General features: G+C 39.8%; 3 protein-coding genes across 4 annotated transcripts; 2 read left to right on the top strand and 1 right to left on the bottom strand.

Annotated features, from left to right (window-relative positions):
- The first annotated feature begins 1,829 nt into the window (after nt 1–1,829).
- On the top strand, nt 1,830–8,992 carry LOC138603593 (metalloreductase STEAP3-like). Of its 2 annotated transcripts, none has more exons than XM_069675461.1 (7): nt 1,830–1,853; nt 2,494–2,537; nt 2,633–2,874; nt 4,452–4,718; nt 4,799–5,326; nt 5,419–5,583; nt 7,440–8,992. In XM_069675461.1, exons 3-7 carry the CDS (start codon nt 2,647–2,649, stop codon nt 7,725–7,727), a joined length of 1,476 nt encoding a protein of 491 aa, XP_069531562.1. In that variant the 5' UTR covers nt 1,830–1,853; nt 2,494–2,537; nt 2,633–2,646; the 3' UTR covers nt 7,728–8,992. The 2 variants fall into 2 exon arrangements, with proteins under 2 accessions (XP_069531562.1, XP_069531561.1); XM_069675460.1 differs by having other exon boundaries at nt 1,837–1,859.
- A 161-nt stretch (nt 8,993–9,153) lies between these two features.
- LOC138603594 (acyl-CoA-binding protein-like) lies at nt 9,154–11,507 on the top strand. Its single transcript, XM_069675462.1, has 4 exons — nt 9,154–9,250; nt 9,521–9,638; nt 10,977–11,039; nt 11,264–11,507. The coding sequence occupies exons 1-4, from the start codon at nt 9,245–9,247 to the stop codon at nt 11,335–11,337; spliced, it is 261 nt and encodes an 86-aa protein (XP_069531563.1). The 5' UTR covers nt 9,154–9,244; the 3' UTR covers nt 11,338–11,507.
- Nucleotides 11,508–12,554: 1,047 nt separating this feature from the next.
- Nucleotides 12,555–17,528, bottom strand: LOC138603713 (secretin receptor-like). Its single transcript, XM_069675607.1, has 13 exons — nt 17,460–17,528; nt 17,284–17,383; nt 16,903–17,022; nt 16,566–16,676; nt 15,014–15,116; nt 14,776–14,908; nt 14,467–14,620; nt 14,320–14,380; nt 14,170–14,239; nt 13,434–13,525; nt 12,949–13,087; nt 12,825–12,866; nt 12,555–12,740 (listed from the first exon to the last, which is right to left on the bottom strand). Exons 1-13 carry the CDS (start codon nt 17,526–17,528, stop codon nt 12,555–12,557), a joined length of 1,380 nt encoding a protein of 459 aa, XP_069531708.1.
- Between the last annotated feature and the right edge of the window lie 167 nt (nt 17,529–17,695).

The following is a 17,695-nucleotide window of genomic DNA, read 5'->3' as shown; positions in this document are numbered from 1 at the left end:
GTTAGAGCAATGAATCAGTTCATCGTTAGCTGGGTTCGGAACCTTCAACTGTATCTGCGCAGGTAAACACTGAAAGATGAGGATGGTGATATCTTCTCATACATCTGTAAATGAAAACTTCAGCAACAAAATAGTCTCTTCCAACAAGAAAGAAAAAAAGAATCGTGTGACATTAAAATATGTAGCCACGGCTTCAGTAAAGAGAGAACTGGATGTGCTCTCACAGCAGATGACACCACTTTGATGGTATTCCCCAGTGGTAAACAATGCTTTGAAGAAATGTTTTATATTGTCTGCAATCAAGTTTATTTTGCCTGCAAACTCTTTGAACTCCAAACACGCGTGGGGTCAAGGAGGGGACAAGATGCACCTGCACTACAATGTTTTACTTTTGTCTCAGTTCAATCAGTAGCACCCACAGTGTCAATTTGTCATGTGTGTGTACGTGTGTGTGTGTGTGAGAGAGAGAGAGAGAGTATTTGCTTGCAGTTGGGCTTCTCTTGGGATGTTTAAAGTCGAGGTGAAATGGAAAATGTCATTTTAATCCTTTTAGATCACATCCCCATAAATGTTTTCATCAATTTTAACACTCTTTAAGTTGCAGGTTTGCTTCAGCTGTATGTTGAGTTAGTAGGGACACAGAGTAGTAAGGATGGCCATCTAATTAATCTCTAATTCTCATAAAGCTAATAGATAATGAAAAGAGGAAATACTTATTACAGGGTGAATATCGGTTAAAATAATTGCAATAATTTTTCATTAGCAAAACATACTGTAAAGTGTCACTGGGTATAACTTTAAATCTGTACAGAACCTTCACTGAGACACAGCAGGACGGCAATGACAAGTTGCAACATCAGCTCCTGTCATACCATGTGACCCTAATCCTTGATGAAGTGCACTAATGAAACCTTGAAAGCACAAAAGCAAATGTCTTTGTCTATACAACGATTTGACAGTGAAGTCCTGTCAGATGCTAATGTAGCTGTACCTGTCCACCTCAGGCTAACCGTTTATGACCATGCTTTACTTCTCTGCCAATCCAATCACATACTTTAAATCATGGTTAAACAAGGTTTTATTTTTGTCTTTTCAGCTGTATATATATACACCGGTTTTCAGATGTCATGGAGAGTATAGAAGAATCAAATATTTTCTGGATCAGCCTACAGATTAGACGTGTAAGCTCAATGGGTTATCACACCAGGAGACAGTAACTGACGCCTATGAGTAAAAGAAGTCTCAAAAAGAGATATCCATGTCAAGGACTGTGAGCTAAGAGCCTTGTAAACAAACATGGTGCCATGGCCTGGAGAGTGTGAAAGAGAGGATGGCATGAGTGCACTGTGTGTCCATCTGTGTCTGCGGATGTACATGTTTGTGTGCGGTGGCACTGATGTGGCGCTGCGAGCAAGGGGGATTCAACCTTTTGCAAGTGGCAAAGGCAGACTTGATGAAGTCATGCTGACAGTAAGTAACCTCTGGTCAGATATCTTTTTAACATGATTTTGACTTTGCTTTTTATTCTAGTCCCATGGCGAGCTTATCAAATACACCAGTTCAACAGCAGCCGATGGAGTAACCACAATGAAACAATATGAACATGTTACATTTTTCTTCTTTTCAATTGAATGTTTTCAATAATGGTGCAATAGTAAATCTTTATTGCATAAGTAATTACATTTTTACAGTTGTGGTGTGGCATTGTTGTAGGCTATTTGTGGCGCCCACTGCTCTTTTTATACTGTATTATCTTCTGCACACATGTGGGGGCGTGGCTAGGGCGGGGCGTTTGGCAAGTGCGTCAGCTTATCAGGAAGAAACGCACCAGTTTCCAGAGAGCGGACAAGACGGTGTGAGTACGTGTTTGTAAAGAAGTAAAAATAGCGCTAAAAGTTCTAACAGAAGCCAAATTATGTAACAAAAGCTGTTTTTTCATTCGGTAGTTCATGTTTTTGCTCTTCTGTCGTCTTGTGTCACGTCTTGTTAAGTAAAGTAACTTCGTTTGGAAGGTAGGTTTCCACGAGTTCAGCCAAGGACAACCAGCATGGTAGCTTCAAAACGCGTTTTAACCGTTAAAAGAAAGTCAACATATTCCCGTTGATTCAATGCGTTTTTGGCAGTAGGTCAGCTTTAATAAATGATACAACAATAACTGAAACAATGTCTTATTAGTCGCGGTTTTGCCGATAAGTTCGGCACGTAACTGTATAATAACCAGAGCAGCACTTTTAAAATGTACATTTTTACTATTTTCTCTGCGACACACGGCAGGTTAAACCGCATTAGGTGTAGGGAACTCAAGTGAGTCACAAATACAGCTATGCATGAATGGTTGACGTATGTTAAATGTGCGTTTAGTTTACAAGAGCCATATAAGAAGAATCATAGTTCTGTGTAATGAAAAAGAGCAGACAAATGGTAGTTGGAAACAAACTGTCCCTCATCTGTATTTTTTCTCTCTCTTCAATTACTTTATTTTCTTTATTTTAGGTCCCATGGTAGATGAAAATCAAGCATCTATGTAATCAGTCTATGTAAGTAACAACATTAAAATATCAGCACTATGAAAAAGTTATATGGTTGTATGCAAACATAAACCCAGTTACTAAAACATGGCTTCTCTCTATAGTTCGTCAGTGCAGTATGCCTGATGAGATGGCGCGGCCTTTAATCCGAGGCAGAGGCGGAGGAGCGGGCTCCAGACAACTTGAAGCATCTATGTCTGAACTTGGCGCTCCAGTTATCGGCATTCTGGGTACAGGGGATTTCTCCCGCTCTCTGGCGAGAAGGTTGGTGGCCTCCGGCTACCAAGTGGTGGTGGGGAGTCGGACACCCAAACGCTCTGTGGCCCTGTTCCCTGAAGAGGCAGAGGTGATACACAGAGACACTGACACCCACGTTCAAACTAACAGTGTAATTGGTGTTTATAGAGATAATTATATATTTACTCTGACTTAGCCAGTTAACCATGATAACTGTTTTTATTATCCTCAGTAGATACCTAACAGATCATCTTAGTTAAAGGTGAGATGTGGGAATGGGAACAGAATAAAGCAGTTAATCAATCAAGTCTTACCCTTCACTACTTGCATTAGCATCTGCTCATACAGGATCTCCCCAAAACTATTTATCATTACATTACATTTGAGGTTTGTTTTCCTGTGAGAGTCAGATGAAAACAGTCATGCCGCGTCTAAGTTTCATTATTAACGCTGATGATACCATTATTTATCCTTCTTCGTCTTCCTTAACTAGCGCAACAAATGACTTACAAGCCGCTTTTAATGCTATGCAAAGAAATCTTTGGAAATTAAGACTTGTTCTTAACCCAAATAAGACAAACATGATGTGCTTCTCAAGGTCAAAGCGGACTGGAACAGGAGGTTATCAGATTACTACATCTAAGGACGAGGTTATTGAACGTGTGACGACATATAAATATCTGGGTTTCTTACTAGAGGTATTTAATAATCATATCGAGAGCCTCACAAAAAAACTGAGAGTGAAATTAGGGTTCTTCTACAGAAACAAACGCTGTTTTTCTTTTGTTGCAAGAAAAAAACTTATCAGTTATTGACTACGGTGACATTCTTTATATGCACGCGACCTCATCTTCACTGAAAATTATATAATCGCAGGATGGAACATTGGTACATCTTCCTTTACAAGGCGATACTACATGATCTGCCTTCTTACTTATGGCCGCATCCTTCGGTCACATCATGTTTGTCATTCCTCGAACTCTGTCGTTGGTAAAAGTGCTTTTAATGTCTTTGCTCCCTCATCATGGTTGGAGCTACAGGGTCACCTCAAACTGGAGAGATTAATTAATCTTTAAAAGCCGAATTAAGGAGCATTTGATCAGTAGATCCAATTGTCCTAGTGCTGAATGCCATTGGGCTATTGGTTGATGAATGTCTTGCCTGTCTTAGTCAGTTGATTGTTCTGTATTTTAAACGTTTATGTTGCTGTCTTAAATCTGTTGTCTGTTTGTGTGAAACTTTTTATGCTGCCATCTTGGCCAGGACTCCCTTGTAAAACAGATCTTGCATCTCAATGGGATAATTTCCTGGTAAAATTAAGGTTAAATAAAAGCTAAATATGAGGCTAAAACAATTAGCCTAACTTAGCATAAAGTCTTGAAGCAGGGGAAGCTAGCTTTCTACATTATACCATGTTTGTTTCATCCGTACAACAACAAAAATAATGATGAAAACAAGTCGTTATTGAGGGATAATGTGCCGCACTGTTATATACTAGTTACATGAGGATATTGACACCACTCTCAGGTATGAATGGCGTACCAATCTTCTCATCTAACCTTCTAAAATGTTACAAGGCAGGAAAGTGTTCCAATTGGAGTGGATAAAACGGATAAACAGATGTGGTAGGATAACACACTTTGCATCTTCATGTGGAGTATAAACATTTGTGCATGTGTCTTCCAGGTGACGTCCCAGCTGGAGGCAGCCAGTCAGGCAGACCTGGTATTTGTCGCCGTATTTCCCGAGCACCATTCCACACTGATGCCCCTGAAGGCGACGCTAGCCGGAAAGACACTGGTTGACGTCAGCAACGGTTTGAGGATCAACCGAGATGGGCCTTCAAACGCCGAACAGCTGGCCGACCTGTTTCCGGAGAGTTCTGTCGTCAAAGGGTTTAACACCATATCAGCCTGGTCGCTCCAGATGGGACCTCGGGATGGAAGCAGGCAGGTGGGATACGTCAGGAGTTAGGACGAGAAATAATTCTAGTAATAATCTCTGAGCTAAACCTTTCTGCCATTCTTTTAAAGGTCTTCCTGTGCAGTAACAGCAACAAGTCCAAGAGCGTAGTGATGCAGCTCTGTCGGAGAATGGGCTTCATCCCTGTCGACATGGGCCTCCTCTCCTCGTCTCTGGAGATTGAAAACCTCCCTCTCTATCTATTCCCCTCCTGGCGCATCCCGATCATCTGCACCCTGTCCCTGTTCCTGTTCTTCTACTTGTACAACTTCATTCGGGATATTCTGCAGCCCTTCATAACGGCAAGGAAGAGCCTATTCTACAAAATGCCAATCGAGACTGTGAACGTTACCCTTCCTTCTGTGGCCTTGGTGATGTTCGCGCTGGTCTACCTGCCGGGTTTGATCGCCGCTTTCCTCCAGCTGTGGTGGGGCACCAAGTACAAGCGCTTTCCGAATTGGCTGGACAGATGGCTCGCTGGGAGGAAGCAGTTTGGGCTGTGTAGCTTCCTGTGTGCTGTGCTACATGCTATATACAGCCTGTGTCTTCCCATGAGGAAGTCTGCCCGCTACAAACTGCTCAGCGAGGCCTTCAAACAGGTGAGATTGTCTGTGCAGGACAATTCACACACACCCTAAACTCAATCCTCACATTGTCATATTCACCTTGCACACATTATTGTATTGTACAGGTGAAGGACGGGGTGGAGGACTCGTGGGTCGACGAGAAGGTGTGGCGGATGGAGCTGTACCTCTCAGCGGGCATCCTGGCCCTGGGTCTCCTCTCTCTGCTGGCTGTCACCTCGCTGCCCTCAGTGTCCAACACCGTCAACTGGAGGGAGTTCAGCTTCATACAGGTACACGCACACATGCAGGCAGTGATGTACATTTTCTTATAAACTTACACTGCCACAAGTATGGGCTTGTATTGCTCTTAGATACAGAGTAGGGAGTAGTTGTTTGCACTCCCGCAGCTGCCCCAGACTATGACAAAGCCATCAGGGGTGTTGTGACTCAGTACACACATACTTCCTCCTCTCCACTCCCCTCCTGCTTGACTCCCCCCCCCCCCACTGAAGCCTTCGTTTCTGCGGGACTTGTGACCCGTCTTTTTCCTTTCATCTTCCTGTTAAAACTAATCCGCTGGCCGTCAGATTAGTCACATGCCGACAGCCGGGGCGATGAAAGGCAACTTTGTGCCGAGAGGATGTGGACATGCTGCGGGGTGTGTGCTGCTGTGTGTGTGGATGAGATTGTGTGTACATACATGTTTGTTGTAGTGTTTTTGTTCCTTTAAGATACTGACTGCTGCATCAATTACTTTATTTAAGATGCAACAGTAATGATGACTGACAAAATGTGATGCTATGTTGTGTTACCTAATTTGATACAGATGTATTGTATTTTATGTGCCATGTGAGATTTTGATGCCAAAATCAGCTGTTTTTTCTCTTTATTGTGGCCAATAGAAACTCACAAATGAGCCGTAGCAATTCTAAATACTGGTGACCAGAGGGGGGTTGAGCTTGTGTCCACTTGCAGTCTGGACTTCACTGGTTATTTGTACTGATTGCCTTAAAAAATATCACAAGGAATTATCTCTCTAACAATTTCCAAACAAAGACTGTGATGTAGTGACTTGTTTCAAATGTTATACACAAACTGTTGGTAGTACAAAGAAGAGCCAAGGGAAGAGGGTTCTATACGACAGGGGTTCCTGGGCCGTATGTTGTTCATCACCGGGCCACGAAACCCAATAGGCGTCTGTGACATTCCAAACATTCGCGGAGTCAGAACCGCCGAATGGGCTGTGTGAAGTGTGCAACCACGCAGGGCCTCACGCCTCTAAAGACACGCCCAATTCAGCTGGAAAAACCGCAGACCTGGCAACCCTGGCTTCGCATCCCATGAAACTTCTATCAAGAAGCCTGATGCCCCTCTAAAGCTCTGTGTTTATCAGTGAAATATATGAACTACACAGCATATGGACATATGACAGCCTGTGGAGACGAAATTTATACTTTAACTGTGCGCCTAAATATCGCAACGTTATTGATTCAGGTATGAGCATCAAAACACACACGGGTCTGCGTCATATCTGCTCCTCTCTTAACGTCTGTCTCCTCCCCGCGCGGCATGATAACTCTGATAAACTCCGGCTCATCTTAATCACAGCGTGTGAAGACGTATTTTATGCTTTATAAAGGGTTTTCACGGAAATACGGGACCGATCACAACGCTATTAAGTCAGGGGCAGAGCCTGAGAAACACACAGATCAGTCACTGCGCTGCATGATTATAAACTGCTCACTGCTGGATCACATAATAAATTCAGATAAACTGTAAGGATCACACTATGGATCATATGGATCGCGCTGTCCCTCTCGTCGGCTCGTCCCGTATTAAAAACTTAGTCAGAAAGGTTGGGAACCCCTGCTATACGACGTAGAGCAACTTTTCCTCACGTGCAAAAAGCCACCAGTTTATACGACTTCAGGTTCTTGGTTCAACTGTAAAAGTGAATGCGAACTTTGACCATTTTTACCAGTTAGTTGTTGTAGTGGGCTGTCTGAACTTTGACCTGTAAAGTACTCACTTCAGCTGAAAATCTTGCAATATCTTTTTTTATACAGTGTGGGTCATATAAGTGGAGGAAAGCACAAATGTAAATGTACAATATTGTAACCTGACACCCTTCTTTCTCTTCCTGTAGTCCACACTGGGTTACTGCGCCTTGTCCATGGCCACCCTCCACACACTCCTCTTTGGCTGGGATCGTGCTTTTGATCCGGCCCGATACCGCTTCTGCCTGCCTCCTACTTTTATGCTGGTCCTCATTCTCCCCGTCACGGTTCTGCTGGGTCGCCTGGCTCTGTTCGTTCCCTGCGTGGCCGGGCGGCTCCGGCAGATCCGTCGCGGCTGGGAGAGGAGCCGGCACATCCGCTTCGTCCTGCCGGAGGACGGCTGCCACAATGGGCTGGAGGATATCAGTAATGTTTAATACACACACCGTAAGAGGAGCCCCACACACACGAGCACAAGAATCAAAGGCTTATCTTTTAGGCTGATCGAGCTTTATTTTAGATATCTGTCTTGTCAACAAAAAAGCAGGTCGCTTCTTTGAGATGTTTGACCGGCAGAGCTGTAGTCGTCAACGTTTCTGCACTATGCAAAGTGTTTAGCTGGTACTCAATGTTGTTGTTGTATTTGAAGTTTAAATCCAGAACTGAAGGAAACAACAAGCATCTTGTTTAACTGATGAAAACTTCCCTTCTAATGAGCCTGCCTATGACTTTATCACTGAAGCTGTACAAGTGAATTCTGCATTAGCTCAAGTTTTTCATTCTTATTTAACATGTATGTTTCTAGTTCATTAAGAATGTCCTGTGCTGTCATTTTCCTTGACGTGTTTAGGGGCTGTATGAAAAAGGGAAGAATATAAACCTGAAGTTTAACTATTTATGTTCGAGCTAATTTTGCTAAACGCGTAGCTGCAAATAGCTCCGGTTTCACACATATACCAATCCGTTTTTATATGCAAAGTGATGCATAGATACCTTAAAGTGTCTTGGTTATGGTTTATATAAGTCAGCATCCCCCTTATACTTTTTGTGCAGTCCCTAATTCAGGTGTTCAAACTGGAAACCCTTCTGCTGCCATATTTGCCTTTGTGTTGGTTCGCATTGTCCACTGCTGTTTTTTTAATGGTAACTACTTGGTTAAATTGTTCTATATATTGTAATTAATTTACCTTCTGATAAGTACCCGTTGGTACACATTTATGTCAACACTGTTACAGAAATTCCGAATTATTTTCATTATGATCAAGAACAATTTAGTTGCTGCAGTTTTGCATTTGTGTGTTTTTTTTGTGTGTGTTCTTGCCAAAGATGATGCACTGTTTTGTGATTTTAATCTGATTTAAATCATAGTAGTGTCTTGATCATTAAGCAGTGTTTTTCCACGTAGCCAAGAATGTAAAGAAGCCGATTGTGAACAAAAAAAGACGTATTTTTGTCTTTAATAATATTACATGGATTTTTTGGCTAGAACTGACTGAAATAAACATTACTGTCTTCGTTATTTAAAACTTAAAAACGACAATTACAAAATATAAATCTAATTCGGTTGACCCAAAGTGTTTAATAGCACTCACCAGGGTCTGAAATGTGTCGCTGCTGCCATCTTGTGGTGAATAAATAAGCCGACAGTTTCTCGTCTACAAAAGCGTGACACATTTTTCAACACATGTGAAAACACCACAATGGAGTCCTGAGAGGCTAAATAAATAAATGAAAGCGAATGTAATCTATCAAATACATCAACCTGAAGATTCAAGATAAGGCAGTGCCTGATGGGTATCAGAGATACTGCTGTCGTCGCTGATAGTCTGGTTTAAAGGAACACCCCACCCACTTTACATTAAATTCCGACAGTGACACGCAACAGGACGAGTTGGACAAGCACTAACTGAAAACTACGAGGTGAGCTCAGCAGCAGCAGCAAGGTGTGCCTGTCATGACTGTAAGTACCGTCTCTTTTGAGTTTAAGACTAAAATGCAACATAAAAATGTGTACTATAAAAGTTTTCTCTTTGGTTGTTGACTTCTCCACATTAAAGGGGATGTTACACAGCAGGAATACTGGTTTAGCTATACGTGCACAGTCTCGTGTTAATAAACGGGACATTAAGTCCCAACCACGTTTTGCAATGTAAAAGTAGGGGTTCGTTTTTAGATGAGAACATTTTTTAACACTTTCATAAAGATGACTGGCAGCTCTGTGTTCCTACAGGATTCATTCGAGCGAGCTGCAGAGGAGGTAATGGTACTGAAAAACAGACCAGACTACGGAGATATTGCTGAAATATATGGCTTATACAAGCAAGCCACGATAGGTGAAGTTAATATAGGTAAGTCACTTACGCTCGACCTGTTTTGAATACGATTTTAATGTTGTTTTATGAATAAAAAAACACAAACGTTAAGTTTTCCTGCACTGCAAAGCAAGACATCCAGTAGGGTGAGGTTGAACAAAATCAGGTCTGACAGGTTGTGTCTGTTTAAGATGCTTAAACTGATATGGTTTGGCAAAGCTTTGTATTTTCCTTTAGCTACTGTCTCATAAAAAGAAAGCACTGTGAATACATGTATATTTAAAATAAGTATTTTAAAGCCATTAGGATTTTTCTTAATGAGTAAAACAATCACGCTCACAGGTGAAGGGGAAAGTTAGAGGTTAACACCAGAGCAGAAATGAGACGCTGTAAATGTTTAAGTCCAACCAGTGAAAAAAAAGACATGTCATGACTCATGTCAAATGAACAAATCTGAATTAGTGAATTTATGTAGGGTCCCATCATTCATACAGTAGGTGAATGCACCATGAAAGTAATGTACAAAAAATCTACTTTAGTATTTTGATTTTACGCTATTGTACTCCAATCAATAATATTTACACCTTTACTTCACTACATATATTTAGCATTAAGTGACGCCACAGATTAAACACATCGATGCAAAAAATAGTTCAGAAAGCTCCTCTATGACCAACTAACAAAGTTTAACACTACTTAATAATGCGTTAGTAATAATTATCCAACAATATAACATATAATAACCAGAGTTCAGGGACACTGACGTCAGGCTAAAAAGCCCCAGATTCCAACAAGAGACACTTAAGACATGTCCTCACTGTTTGCTACATGCATGAGAAATTATAACATTCATTGTGGCAATTTATTTTTTTGCATTCAGTACTTTGCATGCTGCATTTTCCCAATATGCTTAGGTGTATTAAATACTTCCATTTAATATTGAACTATGCGGCTCCAGTACGAAGTAATTGGCTCACTTCTTATGCAAATTATGGGCACAATTTTTAAGACACAATACAGTGAACAATACATCTGACTTTAAGAGTATAAATAAATAAATACAAACCAGTATACATTTGACCTGCCAAACAATTTTCAAATTTTAAAGGATAATAACCTAACAACTGGGTACATTAAGGTCTCCACTAAAGTATGATTCTTGTATATTGTTCTTTAGAAATGTATTATGAGATATAGTCTGCAGCTTGTCTAGTCATGGTTGTTATCAATGACTCGCAATATTGAGTTCATAACATGCTTTTACATCGAGCTCAGCTGTGTGACTTTCCATGAGAGGAATAAAATGTTGCATTGGTTGTCTGAGGAAAAAAAGTATTAAAAATGAAAACTGAAAGTTGCTTTTTACATCCACAGAGCGTCCAGGGCTGTTTGACTTCAAAGGACGAAAAAAGTGGGACGCATGGAATGACAAAAAAGGTCAGTAACATGAATGCCTAAATATAAAAGAAAAACAACATGTTCTTAAAATGTCTTAAAATGTTCCTAAGGGAAGACTAAAGAGGAAAAAATGCCAATGTTTAGAGTATTGTCAATTGTTCCCAAAACCATACATGTGTCAGGATTTGTATCTCTACCTGGATTGGGTGTTTTTTTTTTTCCTGCAAAAAAACTCTCCACTGATTCTGTTTGTAAACCAACAGGTATGTCCAAAGATGTCGCAATGGCCCAGTATGTTGATTACGTGGAGAAGATGAAGGTCAAATATGGAATCTAGAATCTGACAAATGCATCGTATAATGGCAATAAAGCTTTATTACTGTGCTAGACAATATGTTAAAATGGTAAAAAGCAATGCAATGTTGTTTACTTTTTGGGTACTGTACATTTTTTTTTTACAAACAAAAATGTGTGTAAAAAATTTGGTTAATAAACGTATTTGCTTGATTTCCGATTGCAACGATTATTAAATACGAAGCTAGAGCCTGCAGGGAATTAGCTGTACTAAAACAGTTGGACAACCTTTAGACGCAGCCAGGCTATCTGAACCCATGCTAACACTCTATATGCTAAGCTGAGCTAAGCTGCTAGCTTTAGATTCATTTGTAGTTAAGAAGTCAAAAGTCAAAAGTTCCAGATTTGAACATTCGCAAAATTGTTGCCGCACTTATTTTGAGACATTCCTTAGCATACCACAAACAAGTAAGCAGCTAACTAACCTTTACAGTAGGGATAGACAGATTATCGGCCGGGCTGATTATCGGCGCCGATATTCGGCATTTTGACGCATATCGGCATCAGCCTTTTTTTTTTAATCCGACGGCCGATAAGAGATCAATTTAAAACTGGGTTATTTTGGCTCTGATGCAGCCGCGCCTCTCTGTCTGCAGTCACTACTCTGTCTCCAGCATTGTCCCACCCACAGCACTGATTGGTTACACGCAGAGCCATGGCACAGGTAACAGCCAATCAGCAGTGAAAGCTGTGCATGCAGAGTGCTCACACACACGGCGGAGAGGAGAAAAATTTCATTTCTTTGCAAATTTTATTTAACTTTGTTTTATTTACTTAATAAAACTTCAGGAAGTTATTTATTTATTTATTTAAATTTTCAGTTAACTTTATAAGAGATGCTGCTGAGCCTGGGAACTCCCTGCGCTTTTTGTTTGTTTGTTTAATAAACATATGCTTAAAGGCATTTAAACAAAGTTAAGTGATGGAGTTTGTATTATTCAAAATTTTGACTCCAATATTTTCACTTTTACTGCAAATGAATATCGGCTCCAAATATCGGTCTCCTGAAAAAACCATATCGGTCTATCTCTACTTTACAGTGCATTTTATATATATATACATATATAGAAAACTCAGGGATTACAAAAATATTTCCTCTGTTCCACTACAATAAACACATTAAGAGGCTTTTTAACACCAAACCCGGACACATGATGTATTACTGTGAAGAGTGAGAAAATGAGCCAATCCCAGCTTGAGTCACATCTCCACAGTATCCACTGGGAGTCCACCGGTTGTTACACCGCTTGGAGAGTAGGGCAGGAGTGAGACCTGTGTATGAGGAGAGCCACTGTGGCTGATGGAGCCATGGTGCTGTCTGCGCCGACTTGGGAGGTGCTGAGTCAGCCTCCATCTCCTCCACCTCCTCTGAAACTCATGCTGCACCTGGAAAAGTACATAAATTCCCAATCTGTTCTCACATTCAATTTAACTCTGGAACTATACATTTTGGCTTTAACCAGTTCTTACCTCTCCATTCATGAAGCAGTAGAGCACGGCAACCACACAACCCTTAAACATTTGAAGAGAGAGTTTCATTTGTCAATCAAACTGATTTGACCCTCTACCTCACACATATATGAACTTAATTTACCTGTGTGGATGACAGAGCCAGCTCGGCAAAGGTCCATATCTGAAACACCGAGCTGCTTACTTCAACAGGTAAGAAAACAAACAGGATGTAATGCAGACCGAAGAGAGCCACCAGAAAAAATGTGGATTTTATCAGCCTCCTGGTGGAAAAAAACAGGGATGTATTTGTCCTAAAATGATTGTTTTTCCAGCTGTCATAAATATTTTCTGTGCATTTGAAAAAAATGTAGATTAAATTTTCTCTACAAAATTTTCTCTAAAAATTTTCTACATTTTCTCTACAAAATAAAATTTTCTACATTTTCTCTACAAAATAGAGATCCACATGGAAACCATCTCACAATTAGCTTAAAAAATGACAATTTTCTTTACCTAAAATGTTTGTGTGTCTGTTCCTCTAAAATGAACTTAAGTGTTTACTTGTACCCGGATTATCAAGGAGATAAATACAGCATTACAGCCCACCACAGTGTGATCAATACTCACTTGTACTGGCTGAATTCATTCCACTGTGCATCCGGCATTCTGAGTTTGCTCATCAGTATCCTCAAAATGCCCAAGAAAAAGATGAGATTTACCTGAAAGTATTAAAACCTGTGAACCTTACTGGTATGTATTACTGTAATGCAAATACTTTAATATTTAAGTAAATACACTTATTTCTTTTCTCGCCAAAGTAAAGATAAGATTTCTGTTATTTTTAAATCTTCACTTTTTCATATGTGGAGTTTTTTCCACTGAAATTTAGATTGTTTTGAATGTACAAACCATTTACAGGTTTAACCACACCCACACACATGATTTGATATTTACTGTTACAGGTGTATTTTTGTGTGAAACAAAAATGACACCACTCTCATTAAATATGTATATTAACCAGGAAGTGTGTGCAAACAGTTGGTTAGCGTAGCATTGCATAAAGAAAGAATACTCTTCAATAACGCCACACCATCTCTTTAGTATTGGTGTATTGGGCTGATACAGCACACTTATTTGTGGATGGGTCACTGTTAAAATTCTGGGCAACCAGCGCTCACTAAAATAATTCGGAGGATAGAGTTGCTAAAAGAATTTTTGTTTTTGCACTTTTTGACATCAATCATCTTATCTAAATCTTGGCAAGAGGGTGAATAAGTGTATTTCCGTAAATGCTGAACAAATATTATTGAAATACAAATAAAAAACACTGAAATATAAGAAAGAGTGTAGTTTGTTTTTTTACAGATATTGTCAGAAGAACAGGAACTCGAAGTATCCACCAAATCCACTCATGTCTCCTGGATTCCCAACAGCTTTGGCAATAAGAAAATAATAATAATCATATCACTTTCATCATTTTGTAAATGCAAATGAATGATTGAAACACTCTTACCCTTCATCTTCATAGAAGTACTTGGAACAACCCCAGGAGGCAATAACAACCACTGGTAAACCTGTGGCATGAAATACATATAGTTTGAACCCTAATAAGGCCAATAGTAATTATTAGAGGTCTGAATATGTGTACGAGTCTTCCTACCCCAGCTCAGAGCGATGTACCAGGCCAGGTGTTTCTTCAGGGAGAAGAAGGAGCGGCTTACCAGGGTGAAGAGGAAGTGACCCTCCGCCAGCAGCCAGCTGTAGTTCGCCAGGATGGAGTAGTTGGAAAACAGCAACACAAGCTTACACGCGACCTGCCACATAGGAGAGGAGGTGAGTTAATCAGGCATGCTTAGGTTTGTGTGGAAAAAAAGTACAACACATTACCGCATTAGTATTGTGAGATGTGGGCAATATTTCAAACAGGACTACTTTAAAGCAGTTTAATTTACTGATTAGACAAAGCTACCGGGTAGTAGTCACAGTGGTAGAGCTCTTCGTTAGTAAATAGCAGAGAGTCCCTGATGAAGATGAAGACGGCTCTCAGGATGAAAGACACAAACATCTGGATGTGAATATAGTTCCTTGTGCAATGCAGCTTTCTGAAAAACAGATTAACATTCATAGTTAAAGGTTATTGCTATTTTTTAAGTCTTTAAATGGTTGAAGGACAGAGAAAGGGATGATTAAAAAAAAACATGTCACACCTGAACAGACAGAATATGGTGATGGCAATGGTGAGAGAGATGAGAGAAAGTGTGTATCCGACTGTATACATGGTCTTCACATAAGAGAAGTACAAGTGGTAATCTGAGGACTGAATAAGAGAAAGAGAAGTTAGCCTTATCACCTTCAAAACAGCGTGATTTGAGAATTAATCGAAGAATACCAACTACTTTTGTCTCCTCCGGACTTTTTGTTGTTGTTTTTTTTACTTTATTATTTATTTTATTACATTTAAAAGGAGTTAGATTAACTGTTACATTAGTTGCTCATTTTAATATACATTGTTATGGACAGAAACAGGAATGCAGTGTAGATATGGGGTCCCTTGAGCTAAATTACCTTAGTTTAACTCCAGGTAAACCATATCATTATATATTTATATTTCAGTTTATGTAATGATTAAACACATTAGAGATGCCATGTTGACTAGCTGTAGAGGTGGTTAGCGTTTAGGCTACCCAGCTAGCAGGGAACGTCCCCATAACATTAGCTAACATTACGTACAAGTCCTAATTACGTTTGAAAGAAAACGTTTTAATCTAATATTAAAAGTTTTAAGGATGTTTATCATTTTATATAATGTTCTTGTAACGTTAAAACTTAAACTAAAACATGACGTATTAAAGAACAAAACATTTCTAGCTGGGTAGCTGTTTCCGCTGCTAAGCTAAGCTAACCACCTCCTGTGTCAAGATTCATATGTAGCGTAGTGACGAGATAATTCCTGTCAACCCATCCTAGTTTCATTCCGGTACGGCAGGGGTCGGTAGAGAAAAGAATACAACGCCTATTCACTCCACACATGCCCACAAGCACTTGATCAATATTGACTGTAACATCTACAAGTAGTTCAGTCCAACAGCACCCACCAAGAAGAAGAAGAAGACACACATGAAGAGGAAGAAGGACAGAAGAGCACGGACTCGAGGATAAATGTGAGCATGAGTGGTTGTCTGCCTCAGCCTCAAAGACATGACTGCAAAGCCCTGTTGAATGCTTTTTTATGTTATGCCCATTTTTTTTAATCGTTTGCCCTGTTTTACCAACACACTAATTCTGATTGTGGCCTTTTTTTTTTGCATTATCCCTATGCTGTTGCTCGTTTTGATTTACCTTCTTGCACCCACCAGGGATTCTAAACATATAGTGGAGTGACAGTGGGCTATAAAATGCTAATGACAAATTAAAAAAAATAGGGTTCTGATTTGATGGTTAATTGTAGGATAAACCGACAAAACCGCGGTTTGCTTATTAATCCTGATCCATTAATATATTAGTTTTTCTATGAGTTTTCAACAATTTTTTGTTCCTGTGGATTTCAGGGTGCGTAATATTATATGACCATTAGATTTCACTATTGCGCTATTTATTAATTCATTTGGGAACTCACCAGCGTTCTGCATACAATGTAATTAATACAAAAAAACTGTATAACCCACTTGTTGCTTACTGTGACTTAAAATGTAGCAAGTCTTTTCAGAGTTGTAGTTATATTGGATAAACAACACGTACTGTATGCATTATAGTTCCCACCAACCTCTCCGAGAAAGTGGAGTGTCTCATTGAAAGTGTAGCTGCATGCATCTTCGTGCGGGACAAGCAGGTCTGACCAGCCATTAGCACTGCAGTTGCGATGCACTTTACCTACAAAATAGCAAAAAATCATGTGTCTGTCACTTCTCTCTGAGTATGCAATTGAGCTTATAAATCTGTAAATCTGTAAAATTATGGCTTGTGGGGATGTTTTTCCCTGTAGATTTGCGAGTTGCAGTTGCATTAAACACTGTCATTATCATCTCCCAACATTAATGTAGCACTCAAATATATTACCCCGTGATTCTAAGTGCACAAGCATTTTATGACACCTCACCTTCAGAACTGAAAAACTCATGTATTGGACACGGTTGAGTGACAGTTTCTCCGAGAGAAGCGGGTGGCCAGCAGTTCAGGTCATCCCACATTCCCTTACAGTGTACAATGGTGTTGTTTTCTGAATGAATCGGAATGGAAAATTACATAATTTGTATGTAATTGCAAGGAGTCTGCAGATATTTTATAAAACGTTATAAGAAGCCAGTCAAAAAAAAGGCTCTGATTTGATGCTCTAAACACTGCAGAAGCACCATATCCAGATTAATCTTGACCATTTATATGGAAAAAATATATTACACATATACATTTTTCACTGAGCGGCAATATACATCAAAGTATATACATCAAATATACACCATACAGAAATATTATAACCCACCTGTTGCTTTGCGTGACTGAATAAGTAGCAGATCTTTCATGCATTTTTCCTCCTCTTTCACATGATTAACATGAGGATGACACCCTGATAACGATTTTGCCTGCAAATAAGGAGACGATAATGAACTTGTTCTTAAGATTCGTCATAGATTTAAATCATGCATCTTCTTGTCTCACCTGGACTAACAGTAGCACTCCAATGATTCCAACTTTTTTCATTGCGTCAGACGGGTTCCTTTTTCCCATCATGATAGTCGACTACGTCCAAAACTCAGCTCGCCTTTCTGATAAGAATGAAAAGCAAGCATCTGATAAGAATGAAAAGCAATCATTCTGCCATGCAGCAGATATATGAGGTCTGGAAATCAAACATGAGCCAAGTTAGAGTGCTGACAATTATGCAAACCATGCCC

The sequence above is a fragment of the Semicossyphus pulcher genome, unplaced genomic scaffold (genome assembly GCF_022749685.1).
Source record: "Semicossyphus pulcher isolate SPU_LCO1_2020_fin unplaced genomic scaffold, fSemPul1.0.p SCAF_24, whole genome shotgun sequence".
In the NCBI taxonomy this organism is placed as follows: Eukaryota; Metazoa; Chordata; class Actinopteri; order Labriformes; family Labridae; genus Semicossyphus; species Semicossyphus pulcher.
The sequence above is the reverse complement of the archived record's forward strand: the minus strand, read 5'-3'. Positions and strand labels throughout refer to the sequence as shown.

Bases quoted from the DNA above. Each gene is read 5' to 3' on its own strand.
- LOC138603593 (XM_069675461.1), top strand. From the start codon at position 2,647: ATGCCTGATGAGATGGCGCGGCCTTTAATCCGAGGCAGAGGCGGAGGA. The intron at 2,875-4,451 runs GTGATACACAGA...TGTGTCTTCCAG, and splicing joins TGTTCCCTGAAGAGGCAGAG to GTGACGTCCCAGCTGGAGGC. The intron at 5,327-5,418 runs GTGAGATTGTCT...TGTATTGTACAG, and splicing joins TCAGCGAGGCCTTCAAACAG to GTGAAGGACGGGGTGGAGGA.
- LOC138603594 (XM_069675462.1), top strand. The intron at 9,639-10,976 runs GTAAGTCACTTA...TTACATCCACAG, and splicing joins GATAGGTGAAGTTAATATAG to AGCGTCCAGGGCTGTTTGAC. The intron at 11,040-11,263 runs GTCAGTAACATG...GTAAACCAACAG, and splicing joins CGCATGGAATGACAAAAAAG to GTATGTCCAAAGATGTCGCA.
- LOC138603713 (XM_069675607.1), bottom strand. From the start codon at position 17,528: ATGGGAAAAAGGAACCCGTCTGACGCAATGAAAAAAGTTGGAATCATT. The intron at 14,909-15,013 runs GTGTGACATGTT...TCTGTTTTTCAG, and splicing joins ACCATATTCTGTCTGTTCAG to AAAGCTGCATTGCACAAGGA. The intron at 12,741-12,824 runs GTAAGAACTGGT...GTACTTTTCCAG, and splicing joins ACTGCTTCATGAATGGAGAG to GTGCAGCATGAGTTTCAGAG.